We start from the raw sequence: 22,770 nt of genomic DNA on the forward strand, positions 1-22,770 counted from the left end.
GAGGCTCGTCCCCCATGGCCCCTCTGCTTCTGCAGGTCACATGCTCCTGAGGAAGTGGCTAGGTCTCTGCCAGCCACAGAATCCCACCTCTGGCTTGCAAGGCTACCTGAAGGTCACCATCTGTGCCCTTGGCATAGGAGACCAGGCCATGGTGAGGCTGCACCCCAACCCCAATAATATTTCCCACCCTGTTGGTTCCACTTGGCCCTCAAATGACCCTCAATACTTTTGTGAGTATGTTTGAGGAGGTGCCACCATCAGTAGGGCTCAGGCACTCCTGGCAGTGCTTGGGACATCATGCAGTGCCAGGGGTCAACCCCCAGGCTCCCACATGCAAACCCTTTTCTTCAGCCCTTAGAGCCATGCCCGGCACAGTGACTTCTGATATTTGTGTGACTTCATTTTCCCACAGGGTCACTGCAGGGTGGTTCATTTTCCTATCCTACCCCCATGTCCCTCTGATAAATAGAAGTTCAGGAAAGCCAAGTCTAGTGGTCTTGGCTGTGATCTTCCTATGACCATGATGCACTCAGTCCTCTGATCCCTCCAGGTAGATCAAAGGATGCTCTATGAGACTGATGACACTGACGCTAACATCTTCAGCTCATCGGTGGTACCAATCAACTTCTTCTACCTGGAGTTCATGATTTACTGCGCAGAAGATCTGCACCTCAGTTAGAAGCTGGGTGGGAGGGAGGGTGCCCTGGATTCTCATGGGTCTCTTTCCTTTCCCACTTTGAAACTAACCTAAGATTTGGGATGGGTGAGAGGATGAGGCTGAAGTTCCCTCAGCATTGTTTGAGGAAGGCCTGGGGGAGCCCTTCTGATTGGGCCCCATTAAATGTGGCTTTCTTGCTGTTGAGGAGGGTGTAGGCCTCTGACATGTCTTTGATGTTCAGATGAAAACTCCAGGCTCCCTCTACCAACCCCCACCCCTATGGCCCTGGTATGTCCTGACAGCTGGGGCACAGAGAGACGGCATGGAAATGGAGAGGCCTGTTCTGGGGCATCCTATCAGCGAGTGCAGGAGAGGATTCAAGTGCTTTTTCTCTTTTCTGTTCCTTCCCCTTAAAAAACAATGCTGCCATCTCAGAAACTGTTTAACATTTTGTTCACAGAGGCAGGTCAGTTAGTGAGTCCCAGGTTGGAGGTGGAAATGTTTGGAGAAAAGGTGAGTGTCAAAGTGTGTGGAGGGAAAAAGAGCGTTGGTGGGTGGGAGCCCAGGAATCCTATCCTAGTGTTTCCAGTAACGGGTGGTGGGCTGCCTTGGACTAGGATCTCTACCTTAGTCACATATGCACTAAAGTGTGGGTGAGCAGATGAGAGAGAATAAAAGAACACTTGTAAATGAATGACATTAAACCTTTCACTGTTCCCTTTGGATCTATGTTTCTTCATCTCTAAATGAAGGGCTATGGACCGACCAAATCCCTATGAAGCTCTCTGCACTCTCTAGAGAGTAGCATTTTCCCAAATGTGCTGATGGGAAAAAAGATATCCTATATTCAAATCTTGGGAATGCTGGATTAAAGATGAATAGGTTTGTCTCAATTCATACAGCCATAATTTACAGCTTATTCTGCCTGTTAGAAGCATTTAAATACAGCCCTGGGTTGGGGGAGGGAGATGAGTGTGCAACATTTGATGGGAGGAGTACAGAGGGATTAGTGGACATATTTTTAAACCACCCCACTGAGTATTAATATCCCAGTGAATGGGTGGGATTCCCCAGTGTGAGGAGAGATAACCTTGAGTGGTAGATGGCATACATTTTTCAAAAAGTGCCTTATATTCTTGTGGTTTGGGGTGTATTAAAAAGTTTAACTGGTTTAACTAAAGGACTGGAGAGATAGTATAGTGGTAAGGCACTTGTTTTGCCCATGTTAAACTCTAGTTTCGAACCATATGTGGCACCATATATGGTTCTCTGAGCACCGCCGAGAGTGGCCCCTGAGCGCAACTAGGAGTAAGCCCTGAGCACTGTGGGTGTGCACCCCCAAATAAAAACAAACAAAAGAATTAAATCCATTGGAAGTTGGTTTGAGGGAAAGTCTGGATCGTGGCGGGCACGCGGGACTGAGACTGCAGCGATGGGCACCAGGCTCTGCACAGAAGCCGGGGACTGTGGGGTGCCGGCACTGATGCTGCTTTGGGGTCTTTCCAGCTCATGACCAGGGTGCTGAGCAAAACCGAGAACCCGATATGGAACCAAATCCTGGTCTTCCAGATTCAGGTACGTCTACTGCCTCACACCTGCCGCCCTCCTCCTCCTGCTCAATGAAGGGAACCAGGTGCTCGTACAGGGAAACGGATGGAAAGTGGGAGCCAAAAGGTATGGGAGAATGGGAAGCCCCGAAAAGCAGCATAAAGAAGCCCATCACAATTTATGGGAAATTTTGCTTTACTTATTCAGTATTAGTAGTTCTCCCCACACCACATCCTTGGGCCCTTGTGCTGAACCTCTGGCTTAGTTGGCAGACAATCACTAGAAAGGGCCCCGGGGCCTCCTGAGCACACTTGGGAGACCTCACAATAAACTATTCTAAAAAAGTCAAAATAGGGATTGGGGCCATAGCACAGAGAGTCGAGTGTGTCTTACATACAGCTGACTTGGTTTTAATACACAGCACCCCAGATGGTCCCCTAAGGCCACCAGGGTCACCGTCTCTGAGTGAAGAGCCAGAAGTAAACACTGAGCATCATTGGGTTTGGCCCCCCAAAACAAATAAAAACAAAATTATCTCAAGGGGTTTGTGGGGAGGGAGAAAACACTTCGTGTTCTGGAATCATCTCTGATGGGGACAACACGGGGTGCTGGGGATAAAACCCAGGTCAGCTTCGTGCAAGGCAAGCAGCTGTACTCTCTGGCCCCCTACTTCTTTCTTTCTTTTTTTTTTTTTTGCACTCAGTGATAATTCCTCAAAGTGGACCATAAGGGGTGTTGGGGATCAAACCTAGGTCACCGTGCGCAAGACAAGCACCCTACCTGCTGTACTATCGCTCTGGCCCCTGACTCCTACATTTTCTAATCTTTGAGGCCAAGTGCTCTGAATGTAATCATAACTCTTAGTTGATGTCCTGGTTTGCAAACAGGAACATGGTTTCTAATGAGCTCCATGGAGCAGGGGGTTATTTGTCCCTCTACTGAAGGGCCCAAACTCTGTTTTGTAGTCTGCTCTCACAACCTTTCAGGTCTCCACAGTCCCCAGGGCAGTGTGGGTGCCAGCTCGACAGTGCCCACCCCGGCAGCTGTGTGTAGGGTAGGACTAAGAAACTGACAGCCCCAAGGTTGTACTGATGTGGGCACAGGTGCAAGGCCACTCTCTGGTGCCCGAGAGCATACTGCTTTCCTCACACCTGACATCTGTGTGATATTAGTGACCCCGTGACCCAGTGAGCTCCCCTCCTCCTCCTCCTCTTGGTTTAGGGTGTAGGAGGGATGGTGGTGGAACGCAAAACGGCCAGGATAGAAGTCAGGGCTTCTCCATGCAAAACATGAACTCCAGGACCAGAAAGAGCAGACAGGGTTTAGGGCACTGGCCTTGTGCAAGCCCCTACTGTAGTAGGGGCTACTGGGAATGGTGGTGCCTCTCCACCAAAGGACCCCAGAACAGAAGAAAGCCAAAGACCTAGGAAAGGGGAGGATTCTTTTTTTGCATGCTTTGTTTTTAAATTTGGGGCCACACCCAGCTGTGCTCAAGGCTTCCTCCTGGCTCCATGCTCTGGGATCACTCCTGGCAGGTGCAGGACCATATGGGGTGCTGGGGATCGAACCTGGGCCAGCCCTGATGAGCAAGGCAAGTGCCTTTCCTGCTATACTATCACCTGGGCCCCACAGACAGAAAAATCCTTTTTTTTTTTAAGCTCTGTAGTACTGTCATTCCGTTGTTCATCGATTTGCTCGAGCAGGCACCAGTAACATCTCCATTGTGAGACTTGTTGTTACTGTTTTTGGTATATCAAATATGCCATGGGGAGATTGCCAAGCTCTGCCATGTGGGCGGGATACTCTTGGTAACTTGCCGGGCTCTCCAAGAGGGACAGAGGAATCAAACCCGGGTTGGCCACATGCAAGGCAAATGCACTACCCGCTGTGCTATTGCTCCAGTCCCAATAAAATACATGAGGTAAAATTCTACAAGATATGGATCTCAATGTTTTGACTCCAGAGGGACAGACAATAAGAGCAAGCATACCAGTGGGATGATATCAAATTTAAACATGTTTTTCATAGCAAAAGTCCCACTAAAAGCCCCCACAAAAGCAATCCATGTTAAAACACAAAGACTCCCCAATGAATGGAAGAAAATATTTGCCCACCATATGTCATATATCCAAGATATACAAAGTATTCACAAGGCTCAACAACGAAAATCCAACAACACCATCAAAAATGGTTTTATAAACATTTTATCAAAGGGAAAATGGAGTAACACTTCCCAGAAGAGGACATGTGGATGGCCAGTAAGTAATGTGTCTACTTATTCCACTGTCATGGATCATGATATAAATGCAAATCGAAACATTAGTAAGATATCTTCTCATGCCTGTGAGACAAGCATGCACCAATAAGACTATTAAAAAAATTAAAATTATTTACTTGGAGGTGACTTCTGTGACTTTTATCTTTTTTTTTTTTAACTGAATCACCATGAGATGCACAGTTACAAAGCTGTTCATGGTGACAGGAGAATTCTTAATGTGTTGGTTGATGAGATGGAATTCCCATTTGTTGGGTTCATAACTTTGAAACATGGGGCAGCCTGACGGGGTCCCATGATTCCTCTTCCAACGTGATGCACCGCTGCTCCCTGCTAGAGCACTTTCCTGAGACATCGCACAGCACTCCAGCTGAGCAGACGGGAGCAGAGGGGCTGGGAGACTGCTCAGCCACTCCTCAGGAGCTACCATGAGGAAAAAGGCCCTTAAAGGGATCTGGGTCCCAGTTAGGTCTCAAATGTGGTAACAGTGCCTTTTTTTGCGGGGGACAGGGGGCACACCCGGCGATCCTCAGGGGTTACTCCTGGCTCTGCACTCAGGAATTCCTGGCAGTGATCAGGGGACCATTTGGGATGCCAGGGATCAAACCCAGGTCAGCTGCATGCAAGATAAATGGCCTGCCCACTGTCCTATAGCTCCGGCCCCTAGCATTGCATTTTTAAAGAAAAATATTTGAGGACAGGCTGGAGAAATAGTATATTGGGTAAGGCATTTATCATGCATGCAGCTAACCTGGGTTTGATCCCCAGCATCCCATATGGCCCCCAGAGACTGCCAGGAGTGATCCCTAAGCATCAAACTGAGCCAGGAATAAGTACTGAGCACTGCCAGGTGTGGGCGCGCGTGCACACACATACACACACACACAGAATTAATTGCTAATGTGAGAGAGATAATACCACAAGAAGTCACTTGCCTTGAACATGGTCAGCCCTGCACTGCATATCAGCATTACCAAGAGTGATCCCTGAGCACAAAATCAAGAGTAAGCCCTGAGCACAGCTAGGTGTGGGGGGAAAAAAACAAACCCGCCCTTGCTTGCTGGGGCGGGAGGGATAGTACAGGAGTTAAGGCGCTTGCCTGGAGCAAGACTGATCAGGTTGGGGGGGAGCTGGAACAATAGCACAGCAGGTGGGGCATTTGCCTTGCACATGGCTGACCCAGGTTCAATTTCCAGCATCCCATATGGTCCCTCAAGCACCACTAGGAGTAATTCCTGAGTGCAGAGCCAGGAGTAGCCCTGTGCATCGCCGGGTGTGATCCAAAAAAAAACCAACTAATCAGGTTCAGTCTCCACAGTCTCCCCAATCACTGCCCGGGTCAGTCTCAAGTACAGAGACCAGAATAGCCCCTGAGCACCGCTGTGTGACCCTAACCGTCATACTCCTCCACCAACAGTCCCCCTTCCCAAAAGTGAACTCCTAGGACCAGAGAGAGTTCAATGGACAGTGCATGGGCCCCCAAGCACTGCCAGGAATGATCCCCAAGCACAGATCTGGGCATAGCCTCAAATGTCACCGAGTGTGCCCTCCCCACAAATAAAGAAATTTTTTTAAATTTTTTTCCAGTTAACTGCTGGACATGATGGAGGCATTAAAACCCCTTCCCCCATGAAATGTTTCCATAAACAGTTGGGGTGGGCTCCAGGTCGTGCAGGTTCTGGAGCTTATGCAATTAGGGGGCCATGTGAAGAAAAAGTGTATCAGAGGACCCTGGGGCTCCGTCCTAAGCAACTCCCAGAACAGGCTGCTGCAAGAAGGTGTCCCTAAAGCCAAACAGGGCCACAGTCCCAACGTCAAACCACCTCATCCGGGGCTGCGGCTCACAGGGACTGGACAGAATCTGAGACCCTCCATGAAGGGCGCCTGAGCGAGCCCACCTCTCCTCTTGCCTTTCCCTGGCAGATGCCCTGTCACTCCAGCTACATCAAATTCAGAGTCCTGGACTGGTGAGCACTGGGGTGGCTGCTGGAGAATGTGGGAGGGGACTTGCACTGGGTGAGAGGCTCAGCGGCACAGAGGGTTCCTCCCCAGCCCCGGCATCAAGACACAGCGAGAGATCGGAACTGTCAGGCTATACCTCAACCAGATCTCCTCTACCGGAGCAGAGCTAGAGGGTAAGCAAGACCCGCCCCGCACCTGCCTCCCAGCCCCCTCCCATACGACCCCGACCCCGCTTCTCTCTCCTTCCAGGAATGTACTCCGGCTTCTTACCCTGCTTCGGCCCCGGTTTCCTGATTCTCCACGGGGGTGAAAAGGCCCCTTTCAGGATCCAAGAAGAAGGCGCTGTAAGCTGCTCATCAACTCGAGGGGACTGGGGGATAAAATTCGTCTTGCCAAGGCACCGGGACTGGGGATTACCCAAAGAGGACCAAGTCCTGGCTCCTGTCCACAGTCTCTTGTGGATGGCCTGGAATCCGAACAGAATGGCTATGGATATGCAGGATGTTTGGCTACCTCAGCAGCACAGCCAGGGGTCACACATAAGCACAGAGCCAGGAATAGCTCCTGAGCCCATCTGGACAAGCCTACACACACACACACACACACACACACACACACACACACACACACACACACACACACACACACACACAGAGTGCTCTGGGTGTTCCCTGAAGTGGGAGGCACTAAGATGAGCTCTTAGGTTTTTCAGCAGATGCAGAGGATGTGTGAGACAACAGAACTGGCACAGGTTGGGGACAGAGCCATAGTATAGTGGGTAGGGCATTTGCCTTGCATGCAGTTGACCTGGGTTCGATGTCCGCCATCCCATATGGTCCCCCCAGGCAACGCCAGAAGTAATTCCTGGTGCAGAGTCAACAGTAAGCCCTGAGCATCACCAAATGTGACTCCAAAAGCCAAAATATTTTTAATTAAAAATTTTTAAAAGAGGGCCAGAGCGATAGCACAGCGGGTAGGGCGTTTGCCTTGCATGCGGCCGACCCGGGTTCGATCCCCGGCATCCCATATGGTCCCCCAAGCACCGCCAGGAGTAATTCCTGAGTGCAAAGCCAGGAGTAACCCCTGAGCATCGCTGGGTGTGACCAAAAAAAGCAAAAAAAAAAAAAAATTTTTAAAAGAACCTAGCACAGGTTAAAATATAAAGGAAGGGGGAGAAAGAGCCTATCTGATTCACAGTAACTGAGCATCTCCATAACTGAGCCCAGAGCACTGAGCACAGAGTCACCCTGAGTACTGCAGTGTGTCCCTTGACCCAAAACTATATATTTATAAATTTTAGTATATATGTGTATATTATAGTATAAACACATATACTGGATCACAAAATCAATGCCATAACTTGAATAGACAAAAGAAGAGAGTGCAGTAGGAAAGGGCCTGAGGAGGGGGACCTCAGTGCTATTTGGAGGTGCTCTCTGTCTCTCTCTCTGATCCCTGCTCGCCCTGATCAACTCTCAGCTGCTTTTCCTATTGCCACCAGCCTCCTGGCAAACATGTGGCTTTAGAAGACTAATTAGGGAGCATTCCAACAGGCATGCTCTGTTTAGACAAAACATTGCAGCTAAGGGTGGCAGGTGATGATCTGAACGGTCAGGCTTGATGTGAACATCAGTAATTGTCACAGACCCCTCCAATCAGGAGGCATTTATAATCCTGCCATTTGGTCAGCAGGTATATTGAATGAGGAGGAATATGGCCTTAAAGGTGTAAGAGTTTCCGAGTACAGCCAGTCTAGGGTATTTGGGACTCCTCCCTGTAAGACAAGCAGGCCACCCTCTCTGAGTGAGATGTCAGCAGAGATTTTCCTGCTCTCCTCATCATGTGCTCCCTGTTGTCCTCCATATTCCTCTAGACTCTGCCCAGCTCTGTTAAGGATGGGTTGGCTTATCGAGGCCGAGTCTTCCTGGAGGTGATAGCACGCAAGACGGCCCGACGAAACCCTCATATGAATGATCTCTCCTTAGAAGTGACTAGAATGGAGGTAAACACTGCAAACAGGTAGCTGAGGAAGCAAATTTCTCTCCTTAGACCAAATCTGCTGTGGGTTTGCTGCTGACCCTGCAAGGGACTGTGCCCATAAGCTCAGGATACTTCAGGGTAGGGGAGGGGGTAAGGATGCTGGGTCCACGTACCTGAGTCTCTCCTAAACCTCCTTGGGGTCTTCATGCCCTGCTCGGTTCCAGTTAGCCGGGGGACAAAGGTTTCAAGTGAAGAGCTGTGTCATCCAGTTAGGGATAAATGAAGTGGAGCAAGTGTGGGTTTCTTCCTGGAGGCAGGGAAGGGCCATTGACCCAGGAAAGGGCAGGAGGAGATAGGTCAGGATAGAATGAAGACAAAGAGGCCAGAGAGAAGTGCGTGGGTCACTCCATCAAGAAAATTGGGCTATAGTCTCAGGGAGGAGAGTTGCTTCCAGAAACCTTGGGAAACAATGATCGGGGCCAGTGACTGTTTTTGACATAGGCCTGTTTGGACAGAGCCCCTAGGGGGCTGCTCATTTTCTGCTGCAGGTGACAAGATGGGGGCAGCATGCACCCACATTGGCTTCCTGGAGGAGGAGCAGGTTGGGAGGGCCACGGTGCCCACTTTTGGTTTGTGCTTGTGTGAGATCCACACTTCCCACTCCCTGAGGCTGCGACACACAGGGAGTGTGTCATCTGAACACAGGCTTGGGAGGGATGGGGTAGGGGGTGGATATGACAGAAAGAGGAAGGCCAAGGGAGCCAAAGGCACTGAGAGGCAGGGCCAGAGGGGCAGGGTTTGCCGGAGAAATAAGGAGGTGCCTGCAAGGGGACCATGAGGCCTCCTTCACCCTTGAATGAGGTGAAGAGAAAGGGGGACGGGGTGTCCACTGGTTATTGGGAGAGTATAGGTAGCCTTGGGTCAGAGAAGGTCGGGCCACAGTGGACAGGAGGAGTTGGAGAGGCAAGGGCAGAGAAACTTGGAAAGTGGAAGGAGATGAGATCACAAATCAGCTAAAAGGGGCCTCAGAGGGAAGAGACTGTTTTTGTTTGTTTGTTTCATTTGTGTTTGGATTTTTGGTTTACACCTCAAAATACTCGGGTTACTCCTGGCTCTACACTCAGGAATTAGTCCTGGCGGTGCTCGGGGGAACATATGGGATGCCAGGGATCGAACCCGGATTGACTGCATACAAGGCAAAAGCCCTACCTGCTATACTATTGCTCCGGCCCCTGGTTTGTAAAATCAGGGTGAACTTGTGGTAGTGAATGATTAGGAGAAGGCAGAAAGAGAACAACAGAACTAGAGAGGGGCTCATGGATAGATGGCAGGGCCCAGTACATGTGGGGTATACTGGTAGCAGGAGGAGGCTCGAGGGGGGCCAAGAGCAAAGGAGTGTGTGTATGTGTGTGTATGTGTTTGTGAGTGTATGTCTGAATGTCTGTGCATATGTGAGATTATATGTGTGAGCGTGCTTGTGAATATATGTGAATGTATGTGTGTGAGAATGTGTGAATGTATGGGGGGTGTGAGAGTATGTGAATGTGAGTATGTGTGTGACTGTGTAGAGAGAGCATGTGTGGTGATTGTATATGTGAGTATATGTGAGAGTATGTATATGTGTGAGCATGCATGTGTGTATATGTGAAACAGAGTGTGTATGTGTGAGTGTGAGTGTGTGCTACACATGCACACACATCTTGGCTGCCCATACGACCTCATCCAAGGAGAATGTTCCAGTGAAGAGGAAAGGTGAGGGGCAGTGGTGGTCAGAGCCAGTCTTGCCAGAGAAAAGTGCCTCCAGTCTTGAGGAAGGGAAGGAAGGGGACTGCCTGGGTGGAGTAAACCAGGTGAGGGGGACAGCCAGATGAGGGGGAGTGAAGGCATGATCTGAGAGGAAGGGCATGTTCAGCGAACACCTGACTCATCTTGAAAAAGAGCAAATATAGCTCTGGAATGAACAGGGCACCTGCCGGCCCTTGGCTGTGTTCATCCATTGGTTTATGTACTGGAAATGCGAGCTGTGATTATTGTTTCAGAAACAGCAGAACCGCCAAAAGTATGGGCTATGTGTCATCTTTCTTTCCTGTACCATGATGCCCGACTTTAAGGACCTGATCCAATTCGAGGTCACCATCGGCCACTATGGAAACAAGATGGACCTGAGCTACAAGCCTCTGGTCTCAACCACACAGTACAGCCCAGTGATCTATGACGGTAATAACCAGCCCCCCAAAGGGTCAAGAGCAGCCATTGTGTAAAGGGCCCAGTGCCCAGGTTTATTCCGGGGGTGGAAGTTTAAGGCCTCACCCAGCAGAGCTCAGGGCTTACTGCTAGTCCTGCATTCAAGGATCAGTCCTGGAGTGCTTAGGGGACCAGATGGGGTGTCAGGGATCAAATCCAGGTTGGCTGTGTGTAAGGCAAGTCCCTTAGCTGCTGTATTATCTTTCTCTTGATCCTTTTGTTTTATTTGGGGCCGGGGAGGGGCGCAGAGCCATACCAGGCAATGTTCAGGGGTTACTCTTGGGATTGCACTCAGAAATTACTCCTGGCAGTGCTTGGGGGACCACATGGGATGTTGGGGATTGAACCTGGGTCAGCCACAAGTAAGGCAAGAGCCCTACCTGCTGTACTCTGACCCTTCTCTTGGCTCTTTGAAAGAAACCAGTGCTCAGAGAACACTCTTGGGCACTGTGAATTCATATTCCACACATGAGGGAAATGAGTGTTAGTTCGCTGAAGCCCCTGCCAAACACTGTAAGGTAATAAGACTATGACAAGAGTTGGAAGTAAGCCCTTCTTTATGCCCTATTCTGTACAATCCACTCCCTCAATTCTATGTTTTCCCACTCCTCATGGTGTTTGCCTTGCACGTGGCCCACCTGGGTTTGATTCCTCCATTCCTCTAGGAGAGCCTGGCAAGCTACCAAGAGTATCCCACCCTCAGAGCAGAGCCTGGCAAGCTACCCGTGGCGTATTCAGTATGCCAAAAACAGTAACAAGTCTCACAATGGAGACGTTACTGGTGCCCGCTCCAGCAAATTGATGAACAATGGGACAACAGTGCTACAGTGCATCACCAACCCATCCAAGCAAGCAGCGCTTCATCCGCCCACCTTCTGTTCATTCACCGATCCAAGTATCCACCCCTTTGTCCATTCAGCTCCCATTATCCGCTGTCCCTAACACCCACCCAACTTCTCACCCGTATGTTCAGCCCATGTTACATACTGCACACTTGTGCTGGCTACCATGGAGTAGGCGTTCTCAAAGTGCTGACAGAGCGTTTCCTGGGAACTGTGAAAAATGCAGATTCTTGACTCTCCCCCAGATCTACAGGAGCAGGTAGTTAGAATTAGTGATTTTTCATCATGAAAGATGATCATCTTTTATCACGCCCTTCAGGTCTCCAATATGCTTGCTAACATCTGAGAACCACTGCTCTTGCGGTTCCTACTTGCCAGTGCCACTGTCTCGTCACCAAGTGCTTGTCAGGGAGTGGTGCTTAGGGGTCACACCCAGCAGTGCTAGAGTGGGAGGGGTGGGTCATACAGTGCTGGGGATTGAACCCAATGTCTCACCCATGCAAGGCAAGTGCTCTACCACTTGAGTCACACCTCAGCCTTCCAGTAAGCCTCTGTGATTATTCCATGTCCCTACCTGTTTTTATGTTCCTTTTTCTTTTTGTTTGGGAAATGCACACAGTGCTTCCAGGTCGCATGTATGTGCTGGGGCAGAAAGGTCCCCTGGATTGTACTCAAGGGACTGTGTGGTGCTATGGATGGAAACCAAGGCTCCCCCCAACATGCAAAGTACAAACTCTGGCTCTTGGAGTCATCTCCCTGGCCCCATGCAGCTGTTTTACAAAAAGTAGCTTTACTTAAATAAAATTCATATATCATACAATTAATCTTTTCAATATGAACAATTCACTAGGCTTTATATATTCACAGAATTATGCTATCATGATCAATTTTTGAATATTTTATCACTCCAAAAAGAAACTCAGTGGGGCTGGAGATAGAGTATAGTGGTTAGGGCACTTGTCTTGCACATGGCTAATCCAGGTTTGATCCCCAGCATCCCATATGGTCTCCTGGGCACTACCAGGAGTGATTCCTGAGTTCAAAGCCAGGAGTTAACCCTGAGCATCACTGGGTGTGGCTCCCCCAAAAACACAAAACAAAAAGAAAGTCAACACCCACTTACAGTAACTCTGTTTCACCTCTACACCCCACCCCCAACCTTAGACATTCACTAATTTACTGTTTCCATAGTTTTCTATCCTGTTAATCTATCATACATGGAATCATACAATAAGTGGTTCTTAATGATTGACTTCCCTCACTTAGCATAAAGTTGTACTCGTTCTCAAAGTTTGAAATATACATATATATATATATTTATTGAACATATTTTAAAAATTGGGGCCGGAGAGATAGTACAGTGGATAGGGCATTTGCCTTGCACGCAACCAACCTGGGTTTGATCCCTGACATCCCATATGGTCCCACAAGTACCATCAGGAGTAATTCCTAAGTGCACATCTGGGAGCAACTCTTGAGCATCGCTTTATTTAAATTTTTTTTAAGTATATGTACTGGTTCAGAGAAATGGTACAGAGGATAAGGCTCTTACCTTGCATGTGGCTGACTCTAGATCAATCACCAGCATCCCATATGGTCCCCTGAGCACCACAAGGAGTGACCCCTGAGCACTGTCAGATGAGCTCCTTCCAATAAAGGTATATGTAGAAACAAAGAAAGAAAGGAAGGAAGGAAGGAAGGAAGGAAGGAAGGAAGGAAGGAAGGAAGGAAGGAAGGAAGGAAGGAAGGAAGGTATATGTATCACACTGAACTCACTACTTAGCTTACAAGACTAAAAAAACTGTCAGCATAGGGCTGAAGAGATAACACAGGGGTTACCTTGCTCACAGCTAGCTCTGGTTGGATCCTCAGAACTGTGGATGGTCCTCTGAGCACCACCAAGAATGATCCCAGAGCACAGAACCAGGAATAAGCCTGGAGCACAGCGGAGGGTGAGCCAACAGTATAAAACAAAACAAAAATTTTCAGAATCTTAAAGGTCCTTTTATGTACTCATATCCACTCACCCAAGAAATATCCATGATTCTGGATCTTGAAATAAGCATCCCTTTTCTCTTTAATTTTTGCCACCTGTGTATGCAACTCTAAATAGCCAACTATGATTACATTTTATATAGTTGGGCACTTTTCATCTGTAGTCATATTTTGAAACTTTTGCTGAGAATTACGTTTTTTTTAATATTGGCTGAAGTTCACTTTCATTTCGGTATTTATTCCACTGCCTGATTATATCCTAAATTATGTGCTATATGTAGATATTTAGGTTTTATCTTTTCGCTACAATAATAATTTTGTAATAAACATTATTGTATGTGTCTCCTGGTCATCAGTGCAATACTTCCTCTAAATTATATACCCAGGAGTGGAAGAGAAATTCAAAGCAAGAGTAATTATACCAAATTACTCTCATCAGTGTGGTATGAGAATCCCTATTACTTTGCGTTCTCACCAGTTCTTATTGCTGCCCAGCCTTTTAATTTTTTGCCAATTGGGTAGATGTGAAAAGATATCTTCTACAATCTTGATTTGCACTTTCCTGATTATAAATAAAGGCTGTGCCTTCTTTTCATGCATTCATAAACATTTCTCTTTACTCATCTGTAAAAGGCTAATTTCTTTCATTTGTGATTCTATCTGGCTATATTTTTATACATACATACATACATAGTAAATGTTATACATTTGATTATATTTTGGCTTCTTTTGGGCAGCCTCGCCAGTGGTGCTCAGGAGGTCCAGGGGTCCCACTGTCAGCTCTCAGCCAGCTGGGCTGGAGGGTCCATGAAAGGGCTTGAGGATTCAATGCTCCTTGGGCCCTTCAGTGTGATCCCCGGTCACCCCAGCCGTACTGACGTCTTCCAAAGCTGCATCCTGCCATCCTTGGGGAACAGTGTAGTGCCAGGAATCAAACCTAAGTCAGGCAAATTGTAGGCTTGTGTATTAACTGCTAGACTATTCTTGGCCCTGGAGCTTTTATTTCTCTAATACATTGATTATACATCACTTTTTCTGATGACTTCTCTTTGTCAGCTGTATCTTTTCCTCAGTTGCCCCTTCCCTATGTGCTGTTGATGGTGTGATGACTGGGGTCACACGTGGCCTCCGTGTGGGTGCTCCTGGGGTCAGGCTGCCCTGCTCACACATGCACCTGGGGGCTTGCCAGGGCTCTTGCTCATAGAGGTCTGTGGTTGCATGCCTGGAACGAGGAGGCTTGGGCTCTCCCAGTGGAACTCTCAGGACAAACAGCTGAGTGGCAGATGAAATTGGGCCCATGTGGTGACACTAGGGATTGCACTGGGGGCCTTGTGATTCCAAGGCAGGTGGTTTAGCCAGAGTCATTTCCTGGCCCCCAGATGTATATGTATGTGCGTGTTAAACATCTTCTCTGTTCTGGGGCTAGAGAGATAGTACAGAGGATAGTGCATTTGCCTTGCATGCATCAAGGCTCAAGCCTCAGCACTCCATGTGGTGCCTTGAGCACAACCAGGAGTGATTCATGAGCACAGGAGTAAGATCTGAGCACCTCTGGAAGTGGATCCAAAACCAGAGAGAGAGAATGGAATGAAAATGAAGAGAAGGAAGGAGGAAGGAAGGGAAAAAGGAAGGAAAGAAGGAAGGAAGTCGAAGCATGTGTCTTTACATCAATTTCCCTAACCCCAGTAACTGTTGTGATACTATTATTGTTATCTTTTACTATAAGTTTGTTTTGCTTTATGCTACAGTTTTACATAATTGAAATCGTACATATGGCACTTTATGCTGTACGCTCACTCCAGACCAAATTTACAATGTCTTTTAAAGATAAAAAGTTTCTAATTTTGGGGGGGCTGGAGTGACAGCGTTAGCCTTGCATGCTGCCTTGCATGCAGTCAACCAGGTTGGATTTCCAGCATCCCATATGGTCCCCTGAGCACCACCAGGAGTAATTCCTGATCAAAGAGACAGGAGTAACCCCTGTGCATTGCTGGATGTGACCCAAAAAGCAAAAAAAAAAAAGTTTCTAATTTTGGGACTGGAGTGATAGTACAGCAGGTATTATGTTTGCCTTATACACGGCTGACCTGGGTTCAATTTCCGGCATCCCATATAGTCCCCTGAGAACCACCAGGAGTGGTTCCTGAGTGCAGAGCCAGGAGTAACGCCTGTGCATCACTGGGTATGACCCAAAAAAACAAGCAAAAAAAGTTTCTAATTTAGATGGATTCGATTTGTTAATGATATTTGCTTCCATGACTTGGACATCATAGATTCTAAGATATATTCATCTGCCCCAAGATCATGAGGATATTTTCCTCTTTCATTAATAAGATTTATCCTTCTAGGGGCCAGAGATAGAACACGACAGCTGGGGGCATGCTTTTCCCTCATGCCAGGGGCTCAGGCTCGATACCTGGCACTGCATGTTCTCAGTCTCTGTCAGGTTCAAGGACTGAGCACTCTTTGTTTTGACCCCAAAACAAAACAAAGCATTTGTATTTTTAGCTTCTTTATTTAAATTTATGATTTAACATGATTTGTCTTCATTTTTCCATGCAATGTGAGAAAAGGATGAGTATTTTTTACTATATGTAGATATCAAAGTCAACACTATGCAGAAGAGACTATGAATGGCCACATTGAATTACTTTGACAGCCTTTCTGGAACCAATTAAGTATACTTTGTGGGCCTCCTTTTAGCAGTGTACTTTTGAATATTTTTCCATCTTTATGCCAACATTAGCCGTCTTAATTACTATAGCTCTAAAAAAATTATTTTGAATTTTTCTCAGTGTGTGTGTGGGGGGGTGGGGGTAGGTTGGGCCACATCTGGCAGTGCTCAGGGCTTATTCTTGGCTCGATGCTTAGGGACCCCATTCAGGAATTTTCTCAAAATATATTCTTCCCTTTCCCTTCCCTTTGTTGTAGCAATATCCAGGGGTCCCACACTTGGTGGGTGGCAGGCACTGGAGAGAGCTCACTGTTTGGGCACTGTGGATGCCAATGGCAGAGCTGCCAGAGATGGCACTGGGGACAAGGGGTGGTCACAGGGACCTGACTCTCTACCACACACCTGCCAGGCGGGCTCTACCTCTGAGCCATGCCTCAGTCTCTCACTCTCAGCAGAGATTTCAAGTCTTTGGTTTCCTTGTGTGGGTGTTCTATTTGAGGGCTGCTATTTATGGGCTTCATGTCTCTCTCTCTCTCTCTCTCTCTCTCTCTCTCTCTCTCTCTCTCTCTCATCTTTGGGACACACCTGGCAGTGCTCAGGGCTTACTCCTGGCTCTGTGCTCAGGGATCACTCCTGGGAGTTTGGGGGACTCTATGCAATGCCCGGGATTGAACCCAGATCAGCCATGTGCAAGACAAGCACCTTCCCTCACCTTCCCTGCTGTCTCAAGTGTCTCCCCTCCTCTCTCTTCCGCACCCATACTTCTCCTTGGTTCTCTTTTATGCCAGATCTTCCTGATCCTTTGGAACCTATTTTCATTTTATTATGGAATCACTTTCCTTTTTTTTGGGGGGGTGCATAACTAGTGGTTGTGATGCAAGGGATACCCCGCAGCTTGCTGCTCAGAGGTTACTTCTGGTGGTGCTTGGGGTACTATGTAGGACCAGGAAGAAAACCTGTCTCCTGCTTGCAATGCATATGCTCCGTCTGCTGACTGCTCTCTCCAGCCCTTCAGTCACTTTCCTTTTGGGGGTACACGGGGTGTGAGGTCGCTCCTGGCATTGCTCAAAGGGCCACACAGTGCCAGGGCTCAAACCTGGTTTTCTTATTTTTAAGCTTTACTGTTATGCCTCTGAGCTGTCTGCAGGATTTAATCTACCAGGAAGTCTGTTGTCTTCCTATCTATGAATTTTTGTTTTTGCTTCTGTTTGTCTCCTTAGTGCGCCTGCTCCCGTGTCCTGGTGAGTGCTGAATGCATGCTGGGAGTGTGTTTGGGTTGGCACGGGCTGCAGTCTGCTCCTGCCATGCCGTGCTCCCAGCTGCCGGCTTCCCACCATCTGTCCCCCTCCCCGTCCCGGGACTGCTGTGCTGTACCCCTTCAGCTCCTCAGCACCAGAGTTGCTTTTGGCACTCAGTCCCTCTGAGTGTTTGGAGTTACAGATTTTACCAGCCTCCTGGTTTTGCTGGAAATGGGGTTGTTTTCTTTCTTGTTGCTGTTGTATGCTGTCCAAGGGGAGAAGAGGAAAATTGCTTGTCTCATAGCCCCATGCTCAAATTTGAAGAACCCCCCCGGTCATGGGTCACTGCTTATTTATTATTCTCAGGATTCATTCAGTGCCAAAACCAGCATCCTCTCACTAGTCTGAAAAATTGTATTTTCTCTTTGAGAATGACATCTCTCCCCCTGCCCTCTGTAGCTCTCATTCACTCTCTCCTCTGCGGAGCTTCTCATTCTGTAGCTTATTTAACTTTAGTGAAGCAAGGTAGTTACTATTGAACAAAACTTGTGTAGAAAGATGTGAGAGGAGAGAAAGAGAGAAAGAAGTATGTGTTCGAGAGAAAACACAGGGGTCTCCAGAGTGGAAAAAGCAAGCAAAGAAACATAGAAAAGTAAGTGAAGATTCATGTTCGAGGGAGAACATGGGCTCGAAGAGTAAGCCCACTCTGTATTTTAAAGACTCCCATGTTTCCCCACCACTCTGAGCTGTATTCTACAGTTTCTTCTAGATCTTGTAATAAAAATCTGAGGGAGCCGAGGAAGCATCCACTCTACATGATTGCCCCCTCTGCACACCACCAAAGTGATCCCCTCGCCCAGAGCCAGGAGTAAGCCCTGAGCACTAGGTGTGGCCCACGCCCCATCCCCAGACCCAACAGGACACCAGTCAGGCTTACTGCAGTGAGCCAGGGTTGTCCACTCAGACATTTGCCTCACTAAATACCCAGAGAGCCGAGGGGATAAGACATAATGCATTGGCATAGGGTCCTAACCCAACCCACTCCGAGTGGCTCTCTGCAAGATGGCCCAATGTGGAAGAGGCTTTCTCCTTTGTCCCTTGCCCCAGGAGAATTGCCAAGAGAAGTAGACAATGTCTCAAACTGTGCACTCAGAATACTGGCTCACTTGGCTTCTATGCCGCAGAAGTGAGACTCTCTGCTTCTGATCAAGCTATTCTTTTTTCTTTTTGGGTCACACCCGGTAATGCACAGGGGTCACTCCTGGCTCTGCACTCAGGAATTATCCCTGGCAGTGCTCAGGGGACCATATGGGATGCTGGGAATCGAACCTGGGTTGGCTTCGGGCAAGGCAAACGCCCTACCCGCTGTCTGATCAAGTTTTGTGGCAGCTTAGCAATGCATCTCTGAAACATGTTTCCTTTAGTCTCCCCACTCTGCTTTTTAAGGGGTTGGATCTTGGGTCATATCCTGTAGGGGACTGACCCCAGGACAGTGCTCATGGATTACTCCTGCTAAAGTGCTCAGGGATTTGCTTCTGGCACAGTGTTCCACTGATTGTTCCTGGGGATGCTTGAGGGACCCTGCTAGACTCGAACCTGGGCATCTAGCCTGCAAAGCCTGTGCTCAGTCCTTAGAACCATGTTTCTGCTGCCCTTCCCCATCCTCTGTATGACGAGAACACACGGGAACTCAGACTGCTGGGTTTTGACCTCACTTGTGGCCCCCTAACCCTGCACGACAGGGTCTTTGTGTGAGACATAAGCCTGCCCCACCACCCCCTGGGTTGCTCCTGTGCCTCACAGACCACCCGAGGGAGACCCACCATCAGGCCTGCCCCTCGCCTCTGTCTCCTGTAACCAGGGGTTTCCCCAAGGCTCCTGACACGGCGCCTCAGTGCACCCCTTTCTCGGTGGGCCTGTCCCCTCGGAGGAGGGTGAGTCAGTGCCACCTCCATGCCCCCACCCTGCCACCAGCCCTGGCAAGCAGACAAGGCCTGGAGGTGGCGCTGCAGGGGAGGGGAGTTGCCCAGAGCCCCTCAGACCCCTCCTGTGTGTTTGTGTGCCAGGGACTCTCTACCACTATGTGCCTTGGTACAACACTAAGCCGGTGGTGGCCGTGACCTCCTTCTGGGAGGACAACAGCTTTCGGATGAGTACCCTCAACCTTCTCCACTTCGTGCGGGACCGCCTGGTGAGCAGGGCGTGTGAGGGAGCTGGGTGCAGACCCTCGTGAGCGGGGTGGGTCTAGAGAGCTGGGTGCAGACCCCTGGTGAGTGGTGCATGTGAGGGAGCTGGATGCAGACCCTGGTGAGCAGGGTGGGTGGAGGGACTGGGTGCAGACCCTGGTGAATAGGGCAGGTATGAGGGAGCCGGGTGCAGACACTAGTGAGCGGGGCAGGTTTGGACACCCAGTGAGTGTCGCTAAGTGCAGGGGAAGCTTGGGTTCAGAACCCAACCACAACAGGCCACTTGAGTGGGTTGTGCCTGCAGCCCCACAGAGAAGAGAGGAGCACCCTGGACTCACCCTGGAGAAGCGGGGGAAAGTGCAGGGAAGGGAGAGAGTGGAGATGGGCAGTAGGCCAGTCAGAGAAGTTTGAACAGGCGTACAGTCTAGCAGAATCAGGAGTGTGCTTGGGGGTCAGTGGGGAGCAGATAAGGGGACAGTGCAAAGAAAGCTGGGGTAGCACAAAGTTGGAAGGTGACACGGAGACATGGGACAGGTCAGATGGCACAGGTCCATGTATTCCAGATGCTGCTGGTCAATGTTAGGCCACAGGTAACTTTCTCAAACTTATAGATAGGACAGTGTCGGGAGTCTGTCCCTCCATACCTCTGCCCGTCCTGGCTTCTGCCTGCCACCAATATCCCCACTGAGAGCTGGAGAACTGTCAGGGTGACAGGTAGGGAAAGAGCCTAATTGGCAACAAGCTGGCAGACTTGTGTCCTCAAAGAAACCACCTGCATGGTCACAAGGAGCTTTCGTAGAGAGAAAGTGAGCAGAAAGTGAGCAATTTGGGAAAGCTGGGTGTAGGCTGGCATGCGCCAGAATGATCAACAGATTCTCCTGTGGATTGGTCAATGAGGCTGCAGCTTATCTGCAAACCTCAACCAAGGTTTCTGGGTAAGGATCTATCTGTCCTTATCTTTGTTTATTTGTTTTGAATGGGAGAAGGGAAGGACAATATTCCTTGCCCCAAAGAGCAGTTTTTTTTAAAAAAAAAATTTGATTTCAGCTCATTTCTTTGGAAATCAGTTTTCTGGTTTCATCCCCATCACCCAACACTGGAAATTGGCAGTTGGGAGTAGGTAGGATGGGGATCTGGGACCAGCTTCACACTGATATGCAGTGCTTGCCCTCAAAGTCTGTGCTGAAAACATCTTGAAAAACACTTAAGTCAGCCCTGACACCCATCTCCTGAATCCTGAGCTCAATTGCTATTTTTTCCCTTCTGGACAGAAAGCCAATCTGAACAATTTGAAGTCCATAAGGAACCCCAAAGACCCAGCTCTGCTCTCTCAGTGGAAGAAACTGCTGGCGGAGCTGGAGGAGGACTGCAAGTAGGGGTCAGGGCTGGGAAGTGCATCAGGGCAGGGGCTGGGCTGGGCTGGGGTGGAGGATGCTGACCTATTGAACCCACCTCCCCACTGCAACCCGGACACAGCCTCAAGAAAGAGGAGCTGGGGCTAAAGTGATAGCACAGCAGGTAGGGCACTTGCCTTGTGTGCAGTCATCCTGGGTTCGATCCCCAGGATCACATAGGGTCCCCTGAGCACCACCAGGAACAGGAATATTTTCCTTAGTGTAAAGCCAGGAGTAAGCCCCAAGCTCTGCTGGATGTGGCACACACACACACACACACACACACACACACACACACACACACACACACACACACACACACAAAGGATGGGCCAGAGATATTACAGGGAATAAAGGATACGCCTTGCATCACCGACCTTAGTTAACCTGGCACCACATAGTTTCCTTAGTGCAGCCTGAGCACCAAGTGGCCAACCACCCCCTCCACTCCCCTCTGTTAGACCAATGCCTACCTGGGCCCCTCCCCTCTGTCCCTCTGTCCCTCTACCCACTCTAGAAGACTGTAGTGCAGAAGGCCTCTCTTCCATTGAAGCCCTACCCCTCTCACCCTACCCACCACCCTCCACTGTGATGGCCAATGTCTCCTGTGTCACCCTCCTCAAAAGGGAGGACCTGAGCACAGGCCTGGAACCCTGTGGGGCAGAAGGGGAACCCAGGGACCAGGCCCCCTATGCCTGTTCCCTGAAGGGTGGGGTCCCGCTCAAGGAGGCTCAGAAGGCAAGGCCTGAAGTGGAGAGGGGGAAGCTGGGGCAAGTCCCAAGCCCCTCTCTGGGGGTCCTGTCCACAGGCACCCACTGCCCCAAGTGCCTCATGACTCCAAAAGCACGGAGCTGGACAAGAAGAGAGGGCAGCTCCGGAGCCTCCTCTTGCAGGAGCTGGCTCAGAAGAGCATGACGGCCCAGCCCAGGGACATGGTGGCCACCGTGGAGGGCTGGCTCTTCCGCCTCAACAGTGTGCTCCCAGAGGTTCGGTGCAAGGGGGCCTGTGGGCGGGACCGGTGGGCGGGACCTGCGGACCTGCGGGCCTGGGCAGCGCCTGACCCGCTCCCCGCAGCCCCAGCAGAGCATCCCCGACGTGATGATCTGGCTGGTGTCCAAGCAGCAGCGTGTGGCCTTCGCACAGGTGCCCGCCCACTCCATCCTCTTCTCCCCAGCAGGGGCGCGGCGCTCCGGCCGGTTCTGCGGAAGGACACAGAACCTCTTCCTGCAGGTGTGGAAGAGGGGTCCTCCGAGGAGAGGAGACCCACAAACACCCCCAAGGAGCAGCAACCCCCCATGGGGTCCTATGAACTGAGAGTTCACCAGTTGCCAAAGCAAGGCAGGGCCCCTGTCACTTGTCACCTCGCCCGGGACCAGGCAGGGTAACATACAAACCATGTGTGCCTGAGGCGAGTGGGAGACACGCCATCCCCCTTGGGGAAGCTGCAGGGGCTCTCTGCTACCTCCCAGGCACTACCTCCCAGCCAAGCGCAGGTGGAGGACCGACCCCCAAACCTGTTTGCCCTTTGCCCCATGGTGGAAGGCCCTCGGGAGTCAGCTGAGTCCTGCTTGTTTCACAAGAACCGCCAAGACTTGGACCCCAGTTCCACCACTCGCTGCTGGCCTGCTACAGGCCTTCAGTGTCCCTGTTCCAGGGTCAGCGTGCACGGCTGTAAAATGGGCCTGGTGAAGCGCGCCCCCTCGTGGTGGGGTGTGAGAGGCAGCCGCGCACTGGGCCCTTAGCTCGGGGCCCTGTCCTCGCCCCCCTCTCTTCC

At 49.8% G+C, this 22,770-nt stretch overlaps 1 protein-coding gene across 1 annotated transcript in view; it reads left to right on the forward strand.

The window, feature by feature from the left end:
- Window positions 1-22,770, forward strand: part of FER1L5 (fer-1 like family member 5) — a 54,682-nt gene that overhangs the window by 15,608 nt on the left and 16,304 nt on the right. Inside the window, 13 exon segments of the mRNA XM_055121326.1 lie at window positions 36-151; window positions 551-686; window positions 1,119-1,171; window positions 2,165-2,233; window positions 6,405-6,448; window positions 6,534-6,616; window positions 6,693-6,787; window positions 8,317-8,445; window positions 10,463-10,640; window positions 19,483-19,607; window positions 20,874-20,974; window positions 21,805-21,982; window positions 22,071-22,226. Coding sequence (XP_054977301.1) covers window positions 36-151; window positions 551-686; window positions 1,119-1,171; window positions 2,165-2,233; window positions 6,405-6,448; window positions 6,534-6,616; window positions 6,693-6,787; window positions 8,317-8,445; window positions 10,463-10,640; window positions 19,483-19,607; window positions 20,874-20,974; window positions 21,805-21,982; window positions 22,071-22,226 — 1,463 coding nt within the window.

The sequence above is a fragment of the Sorex araneus genome, chromosome X (genome assembly GCF_027595985.1).
Source record: "Sorex araneus isolate mSorAra2 chromosome X, mSorAra2.pri, whole genome shotgun sequence".
Lineage (NCBI taxonomy): Eukaryota > Metazoa > Chordata > Mammalia > Eulipotyphla > Soricidae > Sorex > Sorex araneus.